A 24536-nucleotide genomic window follows, 5' to 3' on the forward strand; every position below is an offset into this window, starting at 1 on the left:
CCCCCCCCCCCCCCCCCAGACAGGGTTTCTCTATAGCTTTGGAGCCTGTCCTGGACTAGCTCTTGTAGACCAGGCTGGCCTCAAACTCACAGAAGTCCACCTGCCTAGGCTTTCTACATGTTCACCACACAGTCAGGAGGACCCTGGTAGAGATTGCTGGCCTCCAAATACCACTCCTGAGTGTCTGTGGACGGGATAAGCATAGCGACCCTCTTTTTTCTTCTCCACGCATTTTTCTTCTCAGGGTTTTCTAAGCACTCCGCCATGAGGACATTTCTGCCATCTTTGTCAGGATCACATTTCCCCTTTGTGTTTTCAAACTGTCTTTGAATTTGAGATGCTTCTGAAGGAAAAGCTACCAGGACGTGTGCTCTGCAAGCCCTGCCCTGGGCTTCCCTTTACCCTGTCTTTGCATCCCCAGGAGCGCATGAGAGACTTCCTAGAGAAAAGGGAGAAGGGAGAACTTCTTATCCAGAGAAACAGAAGGCTGAAAAAGAACCTCTTGAGACCGGTAATCTCAAATTCTAACGCCAGTTTCAAACTGCTGTCAAATTAAGTGTGAGTTAAGCAAGGAAAACGTCTAGAAAACAACTAGCCATTTTGAAAACCTAAAAAAGAAAATTAATCCGAAAAGCACAGTTTTTGAAAAGTTCTCCAAGGTTTTAGAAACATAACGGAAAGTCTCCCCTTAATTATGTTTACTTGTGTTTGCATCTAAGGATGGATTAATGCTTGCCCAAATAAAGTACCTTCTAGTTGCAGCTCGACAATGTTGGGTTGAGAGAATTTATAATGGAACCAACCTATGTGAATTCCAACAGCTTCGCTTGACCTTGTTTAGGGTCATCGGGAACTTGCTTGACCCTGTGGAAGGGAAGGATACTAAGGATCCGAGGGAGGGAGAGAAGGAGGGGGAGGGCCTTATTGAAATGGTGCCAGTCTGAGAAAGAAAGGAGGTACCCTTGGGAGGGACCTCGGTCTCAGCAGCTAAGGAATTGGTTGGCTTACTGGAAAATTCCTTTTAAAACTTGTAGATGGAGCTTTCAATATCCCAAGATGGCTTTGTCCACTACGGCGATAAAGTGATCCTTGTGAACCCTGACCACGCCCGGGGGGAGGAGGCTGGCATGTTTCTGGAAGGGGACATGTGCCTGTGTGTGAGCCCAGATGAAGTTAAAGCCCAGCTATGCGATGAGTTGGAAGTGCCCTGTGGCGTGAGTGCCGTCCAGACCACCGTCCCGACGGGCAGGAACACCTTCACCATTTTGAGGTATAGACTCTCATTCAGGGCATCACAGTATCCACTTGGATTTGTAGCTAAAAATCTGAGATGAGACATTAGTTTCCCTCATACATGTGAGGACCTGAGCTGGATTCCTAGAAACCCCATTTAAAAAAGCCTAGTGTGGTGACACTCACTTTTGTAATTCCAGCACTGGGCAGGAAGAGCCATGCAGATCTCTGAGCCTTACTGGTTAGCCAGCCTAGCTTACTTACTGAATTTCAGGCCAAATGAGACACTTTTTAAAAAGGTGAACAGCACCTGAGGAATACCACTGTGCACGTACACAAATACATACAGACAAACACACAGAAAAATGGACGAATACACACATGGACACAGACACACACACACTGGTATCAGGTAATAACGGTTGCAGGCAAAGGTTATGGGACATTTTCTGACGTCTCATCTTGCTTGCTTACTTGAGAAACATTGCTGAGGACCCTTTACATGCCCATTGCCGAAGACAACAGGTTAATTAGCTAATTGTGTTCAGTTCAAAATGTTTGCTTTATGGTGGTCTGAAGGCGTAAGTCACGAACAAGGCCACACCAGTTTGGAGTTATGATTAATAGGGTGTTATTTATTTAAAGGGGAAAACTTACAGATCACCGTCCCAGACAACAGCCATCTGCACAACCAGAAGGGAGTCTAGTCTCCGGCGGAGCAGGAAGTGAAGAGAGCGAGCAGAGGAAATAGCCGCTTTTTTAAAGGGAGAGAGACCACGCCCCAATGGGCTGGTATCACAGCAGCTATTGGTTGGAGGGGCGGAAGGACCTCCCGCAACACGTGGTCAGATCCAGAGACTTGAACTTACATTCTGCCTGGAAGTAAAGAAGGAATTTCCAAACAATGTTGCAGGATGCTTTGTGCTCACAAGAGAGTTTCCATGGCTCTTGCTAGCTTCGCAACAAAAATATGTCATGTAATAAAAGGCTACACGAGATGGGTTTTCCTCTCTTCAAACCAGTCGTCTACCAAAATTGACCTGAGGTTTTGGAAATGATCAATGAGATCCTTAGAGACGTACAATCACAACTCAAACTACCGTTTTGACTTTGATTGAAGACTGTGGCAATCCTTCAGTGACAAGAACAGAGCCTTGCATCCTCCTGCACCCTTCATTTAATTTTTCTTAAGTACAGGTGGTTTGCGGTAAAACAACTTAAAGTCGAGGACCATTTCGGTCCCGGGAAGATGACGAGGGAAGATTGTATTAAATGCCTGCAGAGGTATCACTTTGGTGTGTCTAAAAACGTCAGCACACATGATATGAAGTTCTTGTCATACGCTGACATGACAAGCTTAGTCTACTCCAATCAAAGGCTACAGAGCAGGGAGACTCTGGGTTTGATCTGTGGGGCAGAGCAGGTAATAACGAGCTCAGGCTAGCTGGATGTTGAGGCTAAAACGAAGGACCCTTTATAGCTGGCTATGGTGGTTTACAGCTGTAACTCCAGCTCTCCCAGGAGGCTGAGGCAGGAGGATTCCTCCAAGTTCCATGTCAGCCTGGGCTTCAGTGTCAGACTGTCTCAAAACACCAAAAAACAAAACCGTGCACTTCTCAAATAAAGACATGAGTAGAAAAATACAAGAAAAAAGAAAAAAAACTTATAGTTGGTGATTAAGAGTATTTTAAGTAATGTTGCAAAAATAGATATTGGGGTCCAGAATGGTGATTCTTGTCAGGGTCTCTTGACATCATCTCCGATCTCTGAGGTCTTTGCCTGGCAAGCCAAGCAGACCAGAGAGGAACTTTTGTTATTTAATTGAGTACAGCATTTGAATAGATGCCCTAAGAAATGTGAGGGAATGATGGGAAGGTACAGTCCTCACTCTCTCCCCTTGCTCTACCCCTCCAGTGACAGCTCAGACAGGAGTGCTGTGGGCCAAGTCCTTAGATACGGGCAGAGCTTCTGCCTCGGAATAGCTGCCGGCCTGGAATGCAAGACGGTGAGTCTTCCTGTGTGCCATGACTCACACCTGTAAACCCAGCCCTTGAGAGGTGGAGGCTGGAGGATTGCTGTGAGTCTGAGACTCACCTGGGACGTAGAGTGGACAGAACCAAACAGACAATAGAAAGAACCAGATAAACTCACGCTTGAGTTTCCCATGCAAGCTCTGTAATGGGGATTTGTGTAAATTAACCATTTGAGTCGGTGACTCATAAAGTTGGAGCACTGCGCCAGGCAATACCGCAATTGCTTCACACATGGTGACTCCATTGTTTTCACATGCATCCCTGACATAAGAACACCGGGAACTAGGCATTCAGCTTTAAATGGCAGAGCTAGGACCGTGGGCATTGTTATGGTTTGAGTGTGAAAAGTCCTCCCCTTCCCATAGGCTCCAGTGTTTGGACACTGAGTTCCCAATGGGCGGGGCTCTTTTGAGAGTTGGGGACCAGCTGGAGGAAGTGATTGGCAGTGGGGGAAAGGCCTTATAGCTCTTTCTGGTTCAGGCCCAATCTCTCCGCTCCTTGGACTGTTGGGATGTAATCGGTGGCCCCATAGGCACAGCCACAGCTGTCCCTGTTGCCAAGCCTTCCCTACCACGAGAGACTCATTCCCGAAACTGTGAGCCCCAGTAAGCCCTCCCCCTTGCAAACTGTATCTTATCAGACAGCAAATGAGACAAAGGACATGAGCAGGAAATCCCAGTGTTGTCCGACATAACATCAGTCCTTTTGGTAAGCACTAAGCCAAACCGATGGTGCCAGTCAAACTATGCCATGCATAGGTGTCCATCAGCAGCCTGAGTTTAGATACAGAAATGAAGCATAGGTCGTTGAGGCAGGGGCATAGCACCCAGAGATGTGCACACCAGCATCTGTCGTCTTCGATTGGTGCTTTCCTATGTGTCTTCTTCAAAGCACACAACTCGGCTGTGACCATAATGAGTACCCAGCTTCTTTCTACTTCGCTGTTTTCAAAGCTCTCCTTAACAGTTATGTTTAAGGAATATATATTATTCCTTATTATGATAAATTATTGTGCGGCCGTGTCAGAGTGACCCAGTCCTTAGTCTGTCTTTGGGCAGTCTCCTTTGCTTTCTTCTTCTGGTGGTCTTACTATTCAGCCCAGGGCTGGCCTTGAACTAGCGATCTTCTTGCCTTAGCCTTCTGAGTTCTGTGATTAAACATGTGTGTGCCACCATGCCTAACTGAATTTGTTACTCTAGTTTCTATCCCGTATAGGGTTTCATGTGTGTAGGTGTGTAAATGCTTAAAGCTCACGCCCCTCAAACCATGGTTAGTGAGTCTTTCTCCAGAACAGATTTTTTTTCTTTTGGCCTAGAATTACTGATATCAAGAATGCGAATACAAATAGAAGTATTGAAAGCTGGATATAGTAACACACACCTAAATTTTCAGCACTTGGAGTGCTGAAGCAGGGGGATTGCCACAAATTCCAGGTCAGCCTGTGTTTCAGAGTGAGATCCTGTTTTTTTCTTTTTCTTTTTTTTTTTCCGTTTCTTTTTAAAGGTAACATAAAACCACTTCTTTAATTGATTGGGCCAATCTGTACCCTCAGCAACAATAAAAGCAAAAGGCATTAAGCATTGCAAACAGCATAATTTTTTTTTGTTTTTGTTTTTCGAGACAGGGTTTCTCTGTGGCTTTGGTGCCTGTCCTGGAACTAGCTCTGTAGACCAGGTTGGTCTCGAACTCGCAGAGATCCCCCTGCCTCTGCCTCCCGAGTGCTGGGATTAAAGGCGTGCGCTACCAACGCCCGGGTAAAACAGCGTAATTTAAATCTTTGCTAATCTTCTGGACAAACAGGAAAGGACGTGTAAATGTCGCAGTACCTGGTTCCATCCCTGAACTTCTGCCCTTCCCCCTCCTATGTCCTCACTTCTCCTCCCTGTCTTTACCATCCTTATTATTTTTCCCTGGGAACCACGAAGTCTTTGTCTCTGTATTGACAGGGGTTTACCTCTCTGCCCTTTGGGTGGATAATTAAATTTTGCATATTTGTTACTGCTATTTCATTCCTCATTTTAAATCATAGTTGTTTGAATTGTATTTTTGAAATACTTCTATCAGTTTTCCTTTGAAACTATTTTTTTTGTGTGTGCGTGGAGGGGGCGTGTGCACGTGCGTGTGTGTGACTGTGTGCCTAGGACACCATTTAGGAGTCAGTTTTCACGTTTTGCCTTGTTTGAGACAGGGTCTTACTCACGGAGTCGTCTCCTTAGCCCCTGCATAGCTTTTAAGGTTTAGTCTGTTAGGGATCTGATAAGAAGGAGGATAAGTATTACTTTCTAGATGTTTACAGTTTGACATTTGTTTACATTTGTTCTTTAATACACTTGAGACTTATTTTGGCAAAAGGTTTTGCCCCCAAGTTCCCCAAATGATCATCCATCTCACGTGTTAGCTCTCGAATAATTCTTCCTCCTGACACCCGGTGCTTCCTTAGGCACATATTAAATTATCCTCCTCACCACATGCTCTTCCTGAATGTTCTATCTTGATCCACTGAAGTCTTCTATTTTTACTCTAGGGCGACAGTGTTGTAATTACACAGTATTGTAATGCACGTTGACAGATCTGTTCCCCTCCTTTCTCTCCCTTTGTCTGGCTTCCATTAGGAATTAATCTTGGAGCTAAATGCAGTAATCATCTTTTCCAGTCCCTCGGCCTGTGCAGGGAAAAGCCACTTTGTGTTTGGCTGGCACTGTAAAACTAAGTGCTTTCTTTATTCACAGCTTTGGAGGTTTGACTCCTGTCAGGTGTCTCTCCAATTCTCTCAAGAAGGCATGTCAGCTCTTGGTCAGGTTTTGTGACTCACCTCACACGGTCGGAGCACTGGTCTTGATAGTGTTGTTCCCTCCTGTCGGCTTTTCAGCAAAGCTCCTTTCCATCCAGGTCCAGTTCATTCTCTCTCTCTCTCCGGAGTACACATCAGCCATCTTTTCGTTCTCAATGCCAGCCATGGTTCGGGCCTCATCGGTCTGATCTGTCTTCTGAGGAACACCTCTAAGCATAGGAGATCCTCTCTCTAGGCCTCGTATCCCACTGATGCCACCTTGGGAATCAGCAGTCATATGGGGGACAGTCAACATCCAGAGGGTAGCAGGATACCTCTCTTATCCACAGCCCGTCACCCCTCTCGCTGGGTAGAAAATGCACAGAGGATTATAGCTTGCTCATGCCTTCCTCATTGAACCTCAAACACAGCTTAGTAGATAATAAAGCATGCAAAAAGGGCCAAGGAAATGGCTCAATGGCTAAGAGCACTTGTTGCTTTCGTAGAAAACCCAGCTTCATTCCTCAGCGTGCACACGGTGGCTCCCAACCAGTTCCAGAGGACCTGAAGCCTTCTGCATATACGTATATACACATGCCATAAACGTTGACGAAACACTCGTGTATAAAATAAAATAAATCTAATTTTTTTGAACACACTAAAACCTTGTTTAAAAGACAAACCACCTTCATGTTCAAGGTGAAGGCGAACAAGCAAAGAGCTAACAAAGAGAACATTCTGAACTTCTGGCTGGATGGGATGGCTCTTGACAAGGGTAGCCATGCGTCTAAGCTCTATTCCCAATAGAAGCAAGGACTCCAGATGGTCAGGGTCACTAGAAAGTCAGGAGCCAGTGCAGGCTGTGATGAGCCCAGGCTGAAGAGCGCTTCATCTCAGGCGCCTGGTTTCGGTAATGTTATTTATAGCGCGTCGGATACAGAGCCAGGTCCCATGTTTTGAAAGAGTTAGGGGAGCAGGAAATGGAGTATGGAAAAATGTTTTATTTTCTGTTGCTGAGACAAAACACCACGACCAAGGCGACAGGAAAAAAAAAAGCATTTAATTTGGACGTTCATGGTTCCAGTGTTAAGAGTCCATGACCATCCTGGCAGGCGGAATGGCGTCAGTTAGGCAGAGATGGTGCTCGAAGAGGAGCTGAGGGCTCATATCTGCTCTTTAAGTAGGAAGCAGAAAGAGAGAAAGCTAACTGGGAATGGCATGGACTTCTGAAACCTCGAAGCCCACCCACCCCTGGTGAGGCTCCTCTTCCAATAAGGTCATACACACACCTCCTAACCCTTCCCAAACAGTCCACCAACTGCGGACCCAAGTCTTCAAGCATAAGAGCATGGGGACCAGGCTCATCTAAACCATCACAGGAAAGAGAAGGGGGGGAGGGATACAGGAAGAGGGAGGGAGACAGGGTTCTAGAAGCTGCTTTCGTGCCTGCTTGCTGCACAGTCCCTCTGGTTGCCCATTCCCCGGCTTTCTCCATAGTGGTGACTCTGCTCATGCGCCCTTTCCAGCTCTATTTATCGAGTGACCACAGAACCCTTCTGAAGTCCTCTAAGAAGTCCTGGCTCCAGGAGGTGACTCTGACTGATGAGAACTCTCACCTGAACTGCTGGCAGGCTACCTTCCTCGACCCCCAGCTGCGCCTGGAATATGAAGGCTTCCCAGTCAGGGTGAGCTTGGCACGTGGGGCACAGGCACAGGTCTGTGAGAGAAAGGGCTGGGGCTCACACCTGGCCCTCAGGCGGAGGCTCACACCTGGCCCTCAGGCGGAGGCTCACACCTGGCCCTCAGGCGGAGGCTCACTGTCACTTCAACCGCAGGAAGAGTTCTTTTTCTTTAAGTTTTGTAACTTAAATGTGGACAGCACTGGGTTGTTCTGAGGCAGTGCTTTGAATTCCTGTCTCTGAACCCTGGTGGCTGCAGATTAGAATCGCTACACAAAGAGTACCAAAGACCCAGGGTCCCTGGGCACTCCCACCATAGCTCTGTAGAGATCCCTGCATGCAACGCGCTTGGCAACCTAATCTGCACAGGCCTCCCTCTCTCCTCCTCTCTCTCCCTTCCTCCATTAATCCCATCCCCTCCCTCTTTTTTTCTTTCTCCTCCCCTCTTTTCTCCTTTCCCTCCTCTCCCTCTCTTTTCTTCCTCTATCCCTGTCCCCTCGTTCCTCCTGTCCCCCTCCACTTGCTTCTCTTCTGCTCTCCTTTCTTTCCTTCCTTCCCCTCCCTCCCTCTCTCTCCTCCCCTCCTCCCTTCTCCCTTCCCACTCCCTTTTTTCTTCACTCTGTAGCCCAGGCTGGCCCAAGACTCTCCTTCTTTCCAAGTATCTAAACAGCACCACTTTGCTTGACTTAAGTTCTCATCTTGAAAGATCCTGGGAAGCCGAGGGAAGGGAGGAGGCAGCAAGTGGCTACCTAGGTAGGCACAGTCCCTGATCACTCTTGTTTTGGCCTCTGGACCAAGTGTGACGGAGCACGAGACATGATCCTTTGGGGAGGTTGCTATGGGCACAGAGCAAGCTTGCTGCCTCTGCCTCTCCAACCCAAGGCTTTCCTACATATCCAAGGGGGGCATCTGTTATAGGAGAGGGAGGGATTTTAGGACTCACTGCATGCATCCTAGCATGGGGCATCAGCAGTTTTATAGGATTGCCCATGGGAGGGGCTACAGTCCCAGGTTCCTCTGAATCTGCCCTACACAGTGGGTCCATTTCTTAAGTTCTGGCAGGGGACCCCAGTTTCTGGAGGCTCCCTCCAAGTTGTACAGGGTGGAGGATGGTCACCTTATCCACAGCGAAGGAAGCTTGGCAGAATTTTCTGGGTAGCCATCCTCTCCTTGCTTGGCATTCCTAGGACGGCATTAGGAACTGCTGAATATATACGTGTGTGTGTGTGTGTGTGTGTGTGTGTGTGCTTAATAGCATCAGCCATGTTTCACGTTGTTAAAAATCTTCTTACATATGACTTTGAATAATTATTCTTCCCTGTAGATATCTACCATGGTGCATCTCACGAAGCCCATCATGGTTCCCCAGCCTTGTAGGTTATATATGTACTACATTGAAATGAATGGTAATATTTTCTAGATTCTTGCTTCCAGGAAATTGTACAGAATTCTGATGGTTCTCTTTTCCTATCCTGTAAGGCAAATGAAAAACTTGTCCTCTATCATCGCCACACAAACCGAGCCTTGGCCGCCCATCGGCATCTCCCCCTAAGGTACCATACTGCTGGGTGTAAGAGAATGTCATAGTGGGCTCAGGTTGTGCACGTAAAAGCAGAGACGTTTGACTAGACGTCTGTGTCTAGTCATGCAAAGTGAAGGTTTTTAGGTGCTGAATTAAGAACAATGACATTGTTCATGAAAATTATTTAAAAGTTAAGGCCAATTTTTGTTTTCAGTTAGTGTTAAGCATACTAGACAAGTCAAATATGTGAAAATCCTTGTTCCTGCTCAACGTTATTTGAATATTTCTGCTCTGTGATACAAAGATAACCACTCAGTTGGCACATCAAATGCCTTATTTTTGTCAAGTGACATATTTTATAATTCAGAAAGGGGTTACCAAGTTTATGAAGGCAGTCAAAAGACAAAATTTAGTTTAAATTCAGGGTGGGCCATACGTTTATCACCTGAAATCTTGATTGGTCTAAATTTAAAATCCAAAAGACTTGGTTTTGCAAATACTTATTTTTATTTATTTATTTGAGACAGGGTTTCTCTGTGTATCTTTGGATCCTGTCCTGGAACTTGCTCTGTAGACCAGGCTGGCCTCAAACTCACAGAGATTTGTCTGCCTGTCTCCCGAGTGCTGGGATTAAAGGCATGTGCCACCACCCCTGGCACAAATACTTCTTTTTAACACTAAAAAAACTTAATGTATTTTATTTGAGAAAAACTTTGTAAAGAGATACCTACACGGCCCACACATCATCTATTGACTGGAATTGTAACTGATACTTTTAAATGTCATAATTATGAATTATGATGCTTTGTGCAGAACTTTGATGCTGCTATTCAGTAAAGTCTTCCCTGATGGGAGGATGCTGGCTATAAAGGGACCCCATGTGCCTAAACCTCTGAGAACAGGGGGGAAATATTCCTGCAAAGGTACATTTTAGGGGCTCTCCTGGGCCTTGCAGAGTGGTCTGGTCCAAGAGGGATTTCCTAGGAGGGATGAACGCTGTCGTTGAGTTTCTAACTGAAATCCATTCTTTTGTGCTCCAGGACCTATTTTGGGAAGGAAGTTGAGGTTGCAGCTCACACACATCTGGATTCACACAGAGTTGAAAAACCCAAGAACCACTGGATGCTGGTTACTGGGAATCCCAGGAACACGGCGACCACCATGCTGGACCTCCCCGCACCTCCCACAGACGACACCCGTGCTGTGGAGCAGGCCATGGGCATCAGCACATAGTGACACACCAGGCACACATGTGGCCTCTCGGGCCCTGCTCTCAGCAACTGTAGGTCTTAAAAAGAAATGAACAATCTTGGTTGTGTCCCAAGCAGTTTTTCAATAGGGTGCAAAACTCCAGGAACACGGTATTAAAAGAAATATCATATTAAATGTATTGAATTAGTGATGGCCTTGCTGTGTAGGGAGTAAATGGTGTCTGAAAACAACAGTATTTGAAGTTAGATCAGCTTTTGTTGATATCCTAATTGTGGCGAGCTCAGTACCCCCACTCGGAGCCCCTTGCTTAGCAGACCCTGCAAAGCCTATGCTCCTTTCCAAAGCTGTGTTTATGTAATAAAGGATGTCAGAAGTTTATGGATGTTTTGGCATTGCTGTTTCTCCCCCAGTTTTCTTCCATGTGGAACAAGGTGTGGTTCTGAGCTGTAGCTTTGCCTTGAGATTAAAATCCCCGACCTCTGCACCCCGAGTTCTGGGATTACAGCCATGGCATCACTGTGTTCTGAAAAACATCCTACTTTTGTCTCAGCCTCCAACCTGGGATGTCAGGTCCTCTGCTCAACGGGGGACCTATGATTTTATAATCACACTGCAGAATCAATCCCTTTACCGGTAGTGAATTTTTGAAACTGACTAAATCATGATGTCAGCCACGGGGTAACGAAGGTCCCAGCAATGGGGCTGGAGAGATGGCTGAGGGGTTAAATGTGAATTCTGCTCGGTTCTCAGCGTCCATGTCAGGTGGCTGACAACTTCCTGTACCTCCAGCTCCAGGAGGACTGGTGCCCTCTTCTGGCCTGCTCAGGCATTGCCCTCACACGCACCCCCCCCCCAACATACTAATACACATAATTAAAAAAAAATGAAAAAGGAAAAGTCTGGGCAGAATGAATGTATATGCTTCTGTTTATTTGTTCAGCTACTCATTCTGCCTTTGATGTAAGATATTAGGATAAATAGCTCTCCCCAAATACACATTGAGTTGTAGAAAGTAGGTTACAGTAGGTTTTATGTAGGTGAACTTGGGCTCGAGCACGCTTCAAGAAGCAGGCATTGGCACCAAAGGCTGACTAGCCTGTCTCTGTGCTGGAGCCACCCTGGGGAACAATTATAGTCACTAATGTCAGAACCCTAAATAGACATCTTGAGTCAACACTGGGTTCAACCTGGACAATGAGTTTCATCAGGGACTCTCAGACAGTCCATGGGCTTCGAGAGAAGCCCCATAGACAAGGACCTAGACAAGAAAGTAATAGTTCCTTGAGGTGGCCAGAAAAGGCCTTTGTCAGCAGGTGCCAACCTGGCTATGTACTCGAGCACCCGGAGACTTTTGGCAAGAGCCGTGTCCAGGCCGTACTTCCTTCTACCAAACCACAGTTTCTGGGGTAAGGCTTTAAAGTGTGCAAGCTTGGGCACATCTTAGGAGAGCCTCATTTGGTTTACTTTGGGTAGAGTTCCAATTTCCATATTAAAGTATTAAACTTTAAAGGTTGTTTTTATTTTATGTGTATGGGTGTTTATAGGTATGTCTGTACATCACATGCGTGCATCACCCACGAAGGACAGAAGAGGGCATCAGATCCCCTGGTACGGGAGTTCAAGATCGTTGTTGGCAACCAGGTGCGTACTGGGAATGGAACCTCTCGAAGAGCAGAAAGTGCTCTTTAATTCTGAGTCATCTCTGCAGCCTACAGAAGCAGTATTTTTAAAAAGCTTGCTAGTTTATTTTAAGATAGAGTCACTGTCTTCGGAGAGGAGGGTAACATATGCTTATAGGTCTCCAAGGGCAAAAGCCAGACAGGTAGAGTTGCTCCACCTGCCTATCTGGGGAAGACATTCTGTAATAGCCAAAACCATATGCAAACATAGTAGTCGATTCTGCCCCATTTTCACTCCCATCACAAGGGCATGTTAATCCCTACCACCATTCGTGTGTGTGTGTGTGTGTGTGTGTGTGTGTATGTGTGTGTGTGTGTGTAAAGAGAAAATCCTGGGCTTGGAAGTACAGCTCAGTAATAGAGAGTACTTGACTAGCATACAGAGATCCATCGGTTTGAAGGCCCAGAACTGGGGAATGGCGGATACAAATGAATCCTGTGCCTCTCATGTCTGTCACTAAAAGAACAGGTGAACTTCAGAACTGAGCCTGTTACCTGGGTCACCCATTCCTCAGTATCAGTATCGCCCGTCCTTCCTTGGTCACTGGTAGCAAATCCAAGTTCAGGACTGAGTGGGACCTTAGCTTCCAGCAGTAGGAACATAAGATAATCCCCGAGACGAGGTTTGGTCACTTTCTAGCTCCAAGTCCTCCCCCCACCCCACAGGGCTGCAGGAAGAAATGATACGGGTAAGCACCACTCTGTAAGTTCATCTGTTTCTACCCACAGATGGAGGGGAAGAGGAGGGAGAGCAGGGAGGAGGAGGAGAGAGGGGGAGGTCATCTGTGACTCTGGAATCACACGTGTGAGAAAGTTGCCCAAGGCCTGAAGTGCAGATTGCAGATCTGATTGGTGGGTTTCTGGGGAGTGTTTTTTTCTTCACCAAAGGCAAAATTAGAAACACCTTTTTCACTATTAAATTCATCTAGAGTTTTTTTTTCGAAGAAATAACTATGTAGTTCCACTTACATATTTGATGATCATGCAGTATAAATTCAGTTATTGCCCCCATGAGAGCCTGGCTGAGTTACTAGGCCCGAGTCCTGTGCACAGCAAACAGCTGGTCGCTAGATAAACTCTTACAAATCAAAAGGAAACGACACCCATCCTGCTTGAAGACTAGCGTGGAAGGTTTGAACTGGATTATAAAAAAACAAAAATCCAAGCCAAACAAACACTCAAGGACCAAAGAAGCTTTTCTAAACCGCATTCTAAGGAAAACAGCCTGAGCAGCAGCCCTGGCCTGGCAGAGCCGCGCGGGGGCGTCAGAGCCTGCAGGGGCCAATGGCCTCACCTGGCAATGTACCGAAGGGGAAAGAGCCTCAGCCGGGAAAGGGATTCACAACGCTTCGGGGGAGCCAGAGGCGGGTCCTCCGAGATGCAGTTACTTGGAGGTAGGGCCTGATCAGCTTGTAACAGCTAAGTACTTTGAAGAGCAGAACCAGGAGTCCGGTCAGGAGTGGCTTGCAGTCTGGCAGACAGGCATCGCTTCCGATTTGGCATGCAGTTGCCTACGGTGGCCACAAGAGGTCAATATTAATAACGTTAACATGTCAATTCCAAGAAAGGACTAGTTAGGCTTAATGTCAAATAATGTGGGACTTCCCAGCTTCAAAAATGAATGTTTTAAGAGGGAGAGAATTATGAAAAGCGCCCCATTAAGAGGCTATGGGAGGTGTCAGGGCACCTCTTTACCATAGTCTATAATGTAACCCATCCCTATCATATCATTGTAGACTGGGAAAGGTTATGCAAGATTGCCCGCCATCTACCACCACCAGCTCCCAGTGCTGTCTGGTCTTGGGGTGATCTTGCTTATCTTGCATGCTGCCTTCTGAGGCTAATTTTATTTATTTTTACTTTAGTGTTCTTTTAAAAATATTTTTTTAGTTTTGCCTGTACGTGTGTATGTGCTCCACGTGTGTGCAATGCCCTCAGAGGCCAGAACAGGACATCAATCAAATCCCTTAGAGCTGAGTTCCAGATGGTCGTTAGCTGGGTGGTACCGAGGCTGAACCCACATCTTCTGCAAGCACGTAAGCGCTGTGGATGGCCGAACCATATCTCTAGTCCTGCAAAATCCAAGTTTTAGTATTCCTTTCTCTTCTACATATATCCCTATGTAGAGGCTTCTTAGAGAAGCAGCATGCATGCATGCATGCATGCATACGTGCATGCTTTTGCCATCTGTTGTCCCCGTTCAGCACATGGCTCGGCTCATATTGTTGCCACTCACTGCTGTTGCCTCATTATGTAGTAAATGGAGGCTTAGGATGTGGGGAGGCATCGCCTGTGAACTGGTGTTTCTCACCACCAACTTCTGCTGTGGGTGAAAATGCGGTTTCTTTGGCCATCTGCTGTGCTGAACTGTAGGCTCTCTGAAGGCAGGGAACGGAGGACCCTGTCTGTCCTCTGTGTGGAGCATCATTGCCAAGGCCATCACCAAACATTTATTGATCACTTGCTATGTACTGGGCCTTTTGTAGTCTGAACATGGCAAGCCGTGCAATCCTCACAGCCTACGAGATAGGTACCAGCATTATCTGAAATCTACAGGACAGGGAATCCACAGGATAGGTTAGTAGAGTCTGTGTCACATGACCAGTAAGGAGGGAGTTCGGCAGCCTGGATTTCGGCCCAGAGCACTCTATCATCTAACTCTGTTGCCTCTTAGCGAGCCTGAGATTGACCCGATGACTAATACTGGAACTTGGAAATGCCGAGGTGTATTCTAGGATGTGTCTCTGGATGTGCATTCAAGTTCTGCCCTGAGACCTGCTGCAAATGTGCCCTGCTCCTGACAGAGGGCAAAGCAGGCTGCTGAATGCTTACGGTGCATAACTGTGCCCAGTGGGCACAGTGGAACTATGGGTATGGGCGCTAATTCTGAAAGGAAGCTCAAAGGGATGCTACGATCCTCCATGCTCACTCATGTGGGAGGTGGCCAGTGTTCACACGGAGCTGTTTGAGGGGAACTGGAGCTCGACATCACCAGAGCTGCTGGGAAGACCCGTGCCTGCAGGGCCATGGATTGGCGAGAGAGAGGCAGTAAGAAGAGAGGCTGAAAAACAAGTTCAGCTTAAAGTCTGCTCCGGGGCCGCAGAGACTAAAGGTGAAGCGGCCATGGGGTAGGGCGGAGACCTGAGCACTGATCCTGTCAGGAAAACCTGGCGGTACCAGAAGTGCCATTTGTGACAATGGAGATGAACCCAGAAAGTTGTGCTCAGGGAGATCTCGCATGTGAAGTGTCGAAGGAGCAGAGGAGAGCAGGGCGGTTCCCAGGGGCTCGGCATGAGTGCCGACATGCTCTGAGCGCAATGAGCCCGGGAGCAAGCCCTATATATACATGCTCCGAGGTTCATTTTTTTTTCAATTAATTTTCAATTAATTAATCTAATCGATTGATACTTGGTTTTTCAAGGCAGGGTTTCTCTTTGGAAAGAACTGGCAGAGCTAGAGAGCATGAAAGACATCAATTTGTTTCTACATATATTTTTGCTACACACGCATCCAGTTTTTATATAGTTGGTAATATCCTTGGCTTGGGAAGGCTGCAATGAAAGCCCTCGGCTCTCCGGCATTCAACTGTAACTTGTAATTTTCTTGAATGGCACCGTGATAGTATGTATGTGTGTATTTATTTTTTGAGATACCTCACAATAAAGCCCCCGTAGTTATTTTCTAAATGCAAAAAGAATCATAGTACCAAGCAGAATTTTGATTTGTTAAAGAACAAACTCAAACATTGGCATTCCTCCCGTGTCTTCTGCAGCTCAGCAGACCCACTTCCCGTGCACGCCAAATAATCCTGTGTCTTTTTTTTGGCCGCTCATTTCAGACGCCGTGAAGCCTCGTGCAGCTTGGTGAGTCTTAGACTGCTAATGGCCGCTTACATAACTCAAAACACTTGGGTGTGTGGCTGCTTTAAAAACCATTAGTGGAAAAATTTGGAAAATAATGCTGACAATATTTAATTTTAATTAATCGTGCAATTTCTTGAATTATAATGAAAGGATGGACTTTCTTTTTTCTTTTAATCATTAGCATATGCTAACTAGTTAACTGCCCAAATTAGTAAGCTTCACCATATTTCCGGGCATGCGTTTACCTTGTTAAAGTGTGTCCATGCTCCCGTTCCTATCTTCCAGTGTGTTCTCTCCTCCCCTCCCAGCCTCCAAGCCCTTTTCAGTTCCAGTCTCTCAACATTGAGGTCACCACACATCCTCCACACATACGGAAAAAAAACTGTCTTTTGTGTTTCTGAGATTTCTATTAACATAATGGTCTCCAGTTCCATGTATCTTCTAGTCAATGGAATAATTTCATTCTCTTTGTCTTCTGGGGTAGGATCTTCTCGCTGTGTCTTAGGCTGGCTTTGAACTCGTGCCTCAGTTTACTGAGTGCTGGTAGACAGGCAGCAGACATCATATTTTGGTTCATTCTTCCTTACTAGCAACACACTCTTGTGTGTATAGACTGTGCCTTGTTTGGTTTTCCTTTATTTTAATCTTCTGTGTATGGGCGTTTTTGTTGGGAGCTGTAGCTCCCTGACTTTCTTTGCCTGCCTGACACCCTTTGCCTGCTGGAGTGAACTGAGCAAAACACCTGTGCCTGTAGCTGCTCTGAGCACGAGACCTTGATGGCAGACTGATGAGGCCTGCAGCTGATAGATCCCGAGAGCTGGGCGTGGCTAAGGATCCCTGTATAAGCTGCCCCTGAGCACAATAAAGTGGGCATTGGCATTCTTGTATCAGGATAACCCGTGTCCCTGTCTCTCTCTCTCTCTCTGTGTGTTTTTAAGTCTCAAGTCTGGTTCCCAGCTCGAGTACCAACCTGTAGCGGCATGGGAGCCACAGGCCTAGTACCGTATAGATCATAGTACACGTGTAGAACAGAATTCCTTGGTTTTTACACGTTTTGCCCATGCATGTCTTTGCACCACATGTGTGTGTTTGTTGCCCATAGAGATCAGATGAGGTTGTCAGATGGTTTTGAGCTGCTGGGAATCAAATCCAAGTCCTCTGGAGAGCAGCTAGTGTTCTTAACTACGGGGTCATCTCTCTACCCCCTTTCCTCCTTCCTCTTTCTCCTTCTCTCCCCCTCCCTCCCTTCCTTTCAGTGGTTCTATTTTACGTCCTGTCTTTGAGTCAGCTAGCTGTATAGCAGGGCTGGCCTGGAATTCATTGCATAGTCAATACTACCTCTGGACTTAAAGTGTTCTCCCCTGCCTTTGCCATTCACCTATTTCAGTGCACGTAGGTTAACACCATGGCGTGGCTATGCGACGGCCCCAGCAATAGCTATCAGTGTTCAGGTGTCCCTGTTCTATGCTGACTTTGGTTCCTTCCTGTGCATACTTAGAGGGTGTACAGTCCCGTTCATGTGGTAGCTATATTTTTTTTCTAAATCTTAAATAATCTTATTTTAACTTTTATTCTTCTCTCTTGTATTACATCCCAACTGCAGTTTCCTCTCCTGCTTTTTCTCCTTTGCCCCACCTCTCTCCTCTACCCCAGATCAACTCCTCTTCTGTTTCCCTTCCAAAAAAGAAAAAGAAAAAAAGAAAAAAGCAGGCTTCCCATGGATATTCACTGAACATGGCCTAACAGGATGCAATAAGACTGGGCACAAACTGTCCTATCCAAGGTGGATGTGGCAATCCAGTAGGAGGAAAAGGGCCCTAAGTGCAGATGAAAGAGTCAGACAGCCCTCTATCCCCACTGCTAGGAGCCCCACAAGAACATTGCTGTAGGTAGGGTTTCTATGGCTGCGAAGACACATCATGACCAAAACTCAAGTTGGGGAGGAAAGGGTGTATTTGACTTACACCTCAGCATTGCTGTTCATCACCAAAGGAAGTCGGGACAGGAACTGAAACAGGGCAGACTCCTGGAGGCAGGAGCTGATGCAGAGGTCATGGAGGGTGACGCTTACTGGCTTGCTTCCCCCGACTTGCTCAGCCCATGTTAGAGAACCCAGGACCTGCAGCCCAGGGATGGCACCACCCACCGTGGGCTGGGCCCTCCGGCATTGATCACTAGATGATGAAATGCTTCCTCCTTGAGATCCATCTGGAAGGCATTTCCTCAGCTGAGGCACAAAACCAGCCGGTACAAACACTGAGCTACACAACCATAAGGTATACACATATATGCAGAAGTCCTAGCTCAGTCCCATACAGGGGCTGTGTTTGTTGCTTCAACCTCTGCAAGCCCCTTCAAGTTTTGCTTAGTTGATTGTCTAGGCGGAGTTCTCCTGGTGTGCCCCACCCCTCTGGCTCTGGTAGTAACATTGTTTTAGGAGGAAGTTCCCTGTTGTTTGCACAGTGGCTACACTTACATGCTCACTAGAAGAGTATAAAGTAGAAAAGTTCCTCTACCCCACATACCCCACATCTCCGCGAGCTTCTTATTTTTCAAATAGCCATTCCCAGGCAGAATGAGATGGGGTTTAATGTTCTGATTTTCATTTTCCTGGTCGCCAAAGATACTGAGCATCACTATAAGTATTTATTGTATCTCCTAAGAAAAATGAGAGACTGACGCAGGATGTGTGTCTACGGTTTTTAAAAGATGAGCCTTCTGAAAGAGAGTTCTAGAAGCATCCAATGTTCAGCCTGAGTGGCGTCTCTCAAGCTGTCACCTTGTGCATCTTATATAAAATATTTGTAGTATTTGACAATTAAGCTTTTGTTTCTTCCTGTTTTGTGGCTTTGGGGGTTGAATCCCACGCCTCTTGACTGCTGTGAGCTGAACTACATTCATAGCCTCCTTGTGATTTAAATATCTTTTAATACTTTAACCAATCTTTAAAAAAAGGAGAGAATATAAGTGCTGTTTGGGTGTATCTGGAAACTGTTTCCCTGACGTATTACTCAGGCTTAGATGGATAGTTTTTAGAGGCAGCCTGTCCACTAAAACTGGACAGCCAGAAGAAGTTGTCTGGAGACTTATCCCGATCAACACTGGGGAAATAGCTCTGGTGGAGAAGTCATTCGAGTTGCCCTGTGTGTTTGGCAGCAGACCTTGGGCTGTGTTTTAGGCCACTCAGATGCCCGCAGCTCCTGCAGGCTTCCTGGGGACCAGGGTGTGTATTCACCGGGGTAGCTGATGTACCAGACTGACTCACCCAGGGTCCTTCCAGAATCCTGCACTGCGCATGCGATGCCGTGAACACTCAGCGTACGGAGTTGCTCAGCGCATGGATGTCCTCCCTTCTCCCCACTCTAGAGGGACAGAGATGGTGCTTCAAGTGGCTGTCCTCACTGTTGGGCAACCCCCTCCCCCTTCCCTCCTTGCGCAGTCTCTGGTGTATTATTGTTGGCTGAAGGGAACGAGGTTGAACATCTGCCAAACACCTGTCTTGTCTCCTGAATGTGCTTCCAAACAGACGGGCAGGAAGCAGCACCACCCTTGCTGAGTTGCCAGGGTCCAGAGTTTGGGGGCTGGAGGGATGGGGAGAAGGAGTTCAGATATGACCTCTTTCAGGGCAGGGCGAGAGAGTAGCAGAGGAGGTCTCTGGGTTCTACATCCTGTCATACTTCCCTGGCTTCCTCTGGAAGGGCAGCATTGTAGGGTATGTATATCAGCAGGAGAGACTGGCTGCCAGCAACGGATACAGATGGGAGATGTTGGAGGCCGACTGGGGCATGAAAAAAGGAGAAAGTGACCTTGACCCTTTATATGGGGGGTGATCAGAAGCAAGGGAGAAAGGCGTTAATAAAAAGTACCTGACTAAGAAGGAGACACTGGGGGTAGCTGGCTACCTTACTGTGAAACCTGAGAGGCAGGATGTGCCAGCCTGCGGTGGATCTGTTTCTCCAAATCTCACTTGTGGGTTGCTCGAGGATGTCAGCTTTCTGCTTTGTATTCCTTGTAACACAGCTGGATGAAGAGAAAGTCTTCAGGGAGGGTGGGGTCTCAGGAGTTCAGGAGGAAGACCCACTGGGATCTGCATGACATGGACAATCAGCCTCTTTCTGTCTAACGCTTTTTACTCTCCTGTCTGTCTCCTTGTTTAGCTCAAGGTGGAGCAAGCAAGGAATGAATTTTCAAGATGGTTGTTCCCTCAGTAAAGTGACTTTTGACTACTTTATGCTCCTAAACACTTCAACATAGACTTACTCTAGCAATTAAAATGTAATGTTTAGCCCAGAATTATAGCTCCTCAGGCAGCTGGTGCAGGAGGATCACGACATTGAATTCTGTCTGGGAGACATAAGAGGCTGTCTCAGTTTTTTTTTTTTTTTTCTAAACTCAGGGTTGAATTTGAGCTTTGGCCTGAGTCCCTGCTGTATCTATCTGTTCCCACATCTCACCCACTGCGGTTTCTGATGTTTGAGAGTTGGAGCTTGGGGAAAGGAGAAGAGATCAGGAGACCCGGTAAGTTCTCTGATCATCGTATTTCGCAGAAGACCAATGCAAGTCACTCCACTTTCTTGCTCGTTTCCTCCTTCCTTTTTCTTCTTTCATCATCAAAGCGGCAACTCAACCATCCCTTGTTTCTTTCTCTCTTCAGTCTTTCCACTGGGAGTGAGCACCAGCCCTGAGTCTCCTCACGTGAGAAACAAGAGCTGAGAAGGTAAGCCAGTTACACTAAGTGCTTCTTTGGTGCCCCTTTCAAGTAGTTTGAGGTAGAGGGGCACACCTCACTCTTTCTGGAGGTGGCACAGGGACATAGCCACCACCAGCGTTCTCTTGACACCCTGGCTTGCCTCTAATTACGGCCTTACGTAAACGCAATAACAGCAACAAGGATTGTCTTTTGCTACCTCCTTCCAAGTGTTCCCAAGGAGGCCATCGGGTCCAGTTACCAATTTACATGATCCCAGAATTCCTTCCTTGTTGTTATATTACTTGGCACGGTAGAGGCACACAGGGTTGCTGTGGCTCCCCTCCCCCTCCCAGCTCTTGTTGAAGGAGAGGATCCATCCACGGTGGCTTAGTCCAAGGTCCTCATCTTCCAGGGAGCAGCCTCACAGGTATTGGTAAATAATTTGTTTTCTTTTTTCTTTGTTTTCTTTCTTTCTTTCTTTCTTTCTTTCTTTCTTTCTTTCTTTCTTTCTTTCTTTCTTTCTTTCTTTCTTTCTTTCTGGTTTTTTGAGACAGGGTTTCTCTGAAGCTTTTGGAGTCTGTCCTGGAACTAGCTCTTGTAGACCAGGCTGGCCTCAAACTCACAGAGATCCGCCTGCCTCTGCCTCCTGAGTGCTGGGATTAAAGGCGTGTGCTGCCACTGCCCGGCTGGTAAAACCTTTCCTACAGTTCCCTATTTGGCTTGGCTTCACTTTGGTCCTCAGTGGTATTGGGGCTGCCTTCAAGGATAGACCCCCTTTGTCGCTGTAGCAGGGACCTTCTCTAGGAAGCGCTCAGCCAAACCTTCTCCAATAAGCAGTAACTTTCGTGTCTCTCGGAAATGAAGATCAGCTCAGCCCACTTTGGGGAAGTCGAGGGCTGTTTCTAATCTTGCCGGAGCTTGGGTTTCCTTTACCTGGGCTGTTGCCAGGCTACATAGGCAGGATCCCATTGAGACTGTGTCTGAGAGGTGAATCCAGCTTAGATATCAAGATCAATAGATTACAAGGGTTTTTTTTTTCTTCTTTCACGAATTCCTTATCCTGCTCATTACCAGAGGGACCAGCGCTAGGCTCCAGTCTCTCTGCCCCTGAGACCAAAAGTGTTTTTCTTTAGTTTATTGATTATATCATGAAATTGACTCTCTGAACCAGGGTTTGACAAGTCAGGGAAATGTGGTATCAGAAAACCAGCAGGGAAATCAGCAACAGGACCGAAGATGCCCAACTCCTATGTATGTCCTAAGGTTAGTGGTTTCCGTCACTTCCTTGCTTCGCTGGGCTCTCTGTCGTCTCTTTTCTCTTCTGCCAGCAGTGTGAGACTTGGGCCATCTAGGAAAATAATGGAAACAGAAATGCAAAGGAGAAAGGCACTTGTCTTCAAATAAGTTACCAAGTCCAAATGTTGCAAAGAACCAAAAGGCGTGTGAAGACTGGGGATGGGAGAGGACCCTTGAGCGGAACTGGTAAGTTTCATAGAGTGGAGACCACTCAAGCAGGGGAAGGACCCCCGCCCCCCCCCCCCACCATATGATCCTGGAGGTCCATCTACTCAGAGAAAGTAGATTGCAGAGGGCCAGATTTAAGGATCATACTCCCAAAGCAACTGTTACCTGTTGACTTGTAGTGTTCTGATTAAACAGGAATCAATGGCCACTGTGGAAAACAGGAAAATGAGGTAAACTTTGCTAATTTTCAGTGCCTCATGGTGTTGATGGGCCCCAGCTAGCCACTGCCACGCTCACATCAGACTCTATGTGGATATTCAGTGTCTAGTGTGAAGTCGGCGAATGCTGGGATCAATTTGTGATTGGTGGGTGAGTATGGTTTATGCTCACAAAACTTACATTGAAAATTTTAATTGATTAAAAACTAATTGTGTGTATGTCTGAGTGCAAGTTTTTGCATTTAAGTGCAGTGTTCTTGGAGGCAAAAGGAGGGAGTCCGGTCTCCTGGAGCTGGAGTTACAGATGTGAGCGACCCAACATGGGTGCTGGGAACTGCCCTTGAGGCCTCTGCAATAGCAACAAGGCTCTTCACGCTGGAGTCAACTCTCCAGCCCCTCATAGTGGGATTTTATTCCCGGTGTAGCCGTGCTGAGAGGTGGCGGGATCTTTAAGTAGTGTTTGGGTCCATAATGCCACTCTCACAAGACTGATAAAGATATTTTATAGAAACCTTTCTTCTATGTCTTCCTTATTCTTCGACAATCTCACACATCTATAATTTGTTTAGGTAGACCATTGCCCATTGCTCCCACGTCCCCTTCCCACACTCACTGAACCACTGAGTTTAATTAGCGTTGCTTGTATGAACCCTGAGTGGTAGGATTTACTGGAGCATGGGCCGTTCACCAATGGCTACCTACACTCTAGTGGAATTCTCCACGCTCTCTTTCTGCTTTGGAATTACATTGAGATGTCAGAAACAAGGTGGGGACAGCCTGGTTTCCTGAGTCACCTCTTTGGAAGGATTGACTAATACAATAAACATCACATGTCATAATTGAAAGAATCAGCATCTACTTATATATTATTTTTATATTAAGTAATAGAATTTCATACTTAAATTGTGACTATTTTGCTACACTGTATAAGATAATCTGAGAAGATAATTCTATCTATCTATCTATCTATCTATCTATCTATCTATCTATCCATCCATCCATGGTATTTAATTTTTTTCTACACAGGGTTTTTCTGTGTATCCTTGGCGATCCTGGAACTCACTCTGTAGACCAGGCTGGCTTTGAACTCACAGAGATCCACCTGGCTCCGCCTCCCAAGTGCTGGAATTAAAGGCACGCGCCACAACCACCCGGCATGAGACGATCATTTTAATAACCTCATACTATTCCATTGGCTTGACTTACTGCTTGTGCGCCATGCTTTGGAATGCTTTTGTGGGAAAGACGAGCCCGCTCTTCCCTCTGGGGAGGGAAGCACATATTGCTTCTCTGAAATGTATCCTAACATCTTGTTTCTCCCCTTTGATCCAGTTCTGTGTTAGCAGGTTTGTCCTTAGGATGTGATAAGCGAAACGTTACCACGAAAGCTCTCTATAAAGTATCCAAATTGGACATCATGTACACGATGACGGGTTAGATAGATGATAGTGGGTTTCCTGGCATCGCCTGTTGGTTGGCGTGGCTCGTCTAGTATCTCCAGTATCTGGAATCTGAGGGTGAGAACGTGGCTGGGAGAATGGATTTCTTGTCTCCCAGCTGACTGCCTGCCTCTGGTTTTGGAGGAGGCTGGCCAAGATTTCTCCCCTCCTAATTTCCTTGGCAGTCTATGACCCTGGCTGCAAAGAGTGTTCAGATGGCCTCCTGGACATCAAACAGCTACAGCCCAACATTTGGTTACATAAAGAGCGAATGAATCATGAACACATGGATTATATTTCCGTTCAAATACACAGCAATTTTGAATGATGGGAAATGGACTCTGGGCTGTACAAATTAGCACTAGGTTGGGGACATGGGTGAAGTCACCGAACAGATTTACCAATTTGCTATGTCCTCTGTGCACCCCAAAACATTTCTCCTTAGATCCTTAGGAACGGAATCCATTTAATTCAACAGGCTGTTGAAAGCTAGTTCTTCTGCCAAAGTATTCAGGAGGCCAAAGGCATTTATTTTTGCCAAAGGTTCTTGGTTCTTGAAGTTTATTTTCTTTTTCTCTTTCTTTTTCTTCCTTCTTCTCTCTCCCTCCCTCCTCCTTCCTCCCTCCATCCCTCCCTCCCTTTCTTCTCCTATTTCAAATAAAGCCCACGAAAACTTAAGATGTATAATGGACTCTCCCTTTTATTAGTTTCTGTATTGGAGCTTTTAATTTTCT

The 24536-nt window shown here is 46.5% G+C and overlaps 2 protein-coding genes across 4 annotated transcripts in view; both read left to right on the forward strand.

Annotated features, from left to right (window-relative positions):
• Nucleotides 1–10827, forward strand: part of Cfap161 (cilia and flagella associated protein 161) — an 11275-nt gene extending 448 nt beyond the window's left edge. Inside the window, exons 2-7 of one of the 2 annotated variants that reach the window (XM_050154119.1) lie at nucleotides 422–511; nucleotides 1035–1270; nucleotides 3148–3238; nucleotides 7563–7721; nucleotides 9195–9268; nucleotides 10278–10827. In XM_050154119.1, coding sequence (XP_050010076.1) covers nucleotides 422–511; nucleotides 1035–1270; nucleotides 3148–3238; nucleotides 7563–7721; nucleotides 9195–9268; nucleotides 10278–10470 — 843 coding nt within the window. In that variant the 3' untranslated portion in view covers nucleotides 10471–10827. The remainder of the gene's footprint in view (nucleotides 1–421; nucleotides 512–1034; nucleotides 1271–3147; nucleotides 3239–7562; nucleotides 7722–9194; nucleotides 9269–10277) is intronic. The other variant, XM_050154120.1, reaches the window with a different exon arrangement.
• Nucleotides 10828–20458: 9631 nt separating this feature from the next.
• Nucleotides 20459–24536, forward strand: part of Il16 (interleukin 16) — a 99201-nt gene continuing 95123 nt past the window's right edge. Inside the window, exons 1-3 of one of the 2 annotated variants that reach the window (XM_050153933.1) lie at nucleotides 20459–20509; nucleotides 20646–20708; nucleotides 22010–22163. In XM_050153933.1, coding sequence (XP_050009890.1) covers nucleotides 22100–22163 — 64 coding nt within the window. In that variant the 5' untranslated portion in view covers nucleotides 20459–20509; nucleotides 20646–20708; nucleotides 22010–22099. Of the gene's footprint in view, nucleotides 20510–20645; nucleotides 20709–22009; nucleotides 22164–24536 lie in introns of those variants that run through there. The other variant, XM_050153932.1, reaches the window with a different exon arrangement.

Source organism: Alexandromys fortis, unplaced genomic scaffold (assembly GCF_014885135.2).
Source record: "Alexandromys fortis isolate MF-2015 unplaced genomic scaffold, M_Fortis_MF-2015_v1.1 scaffold_86, whole genome shotgun sequence".
In the NCBI taxonomy this organism is placed as follows: domain Eukaryota; kingdom Metazoa; phylum Chordata; class Mammalia; order Rodentia; family Cricetidae; genus Alexandromys; species Alexandromys fortis.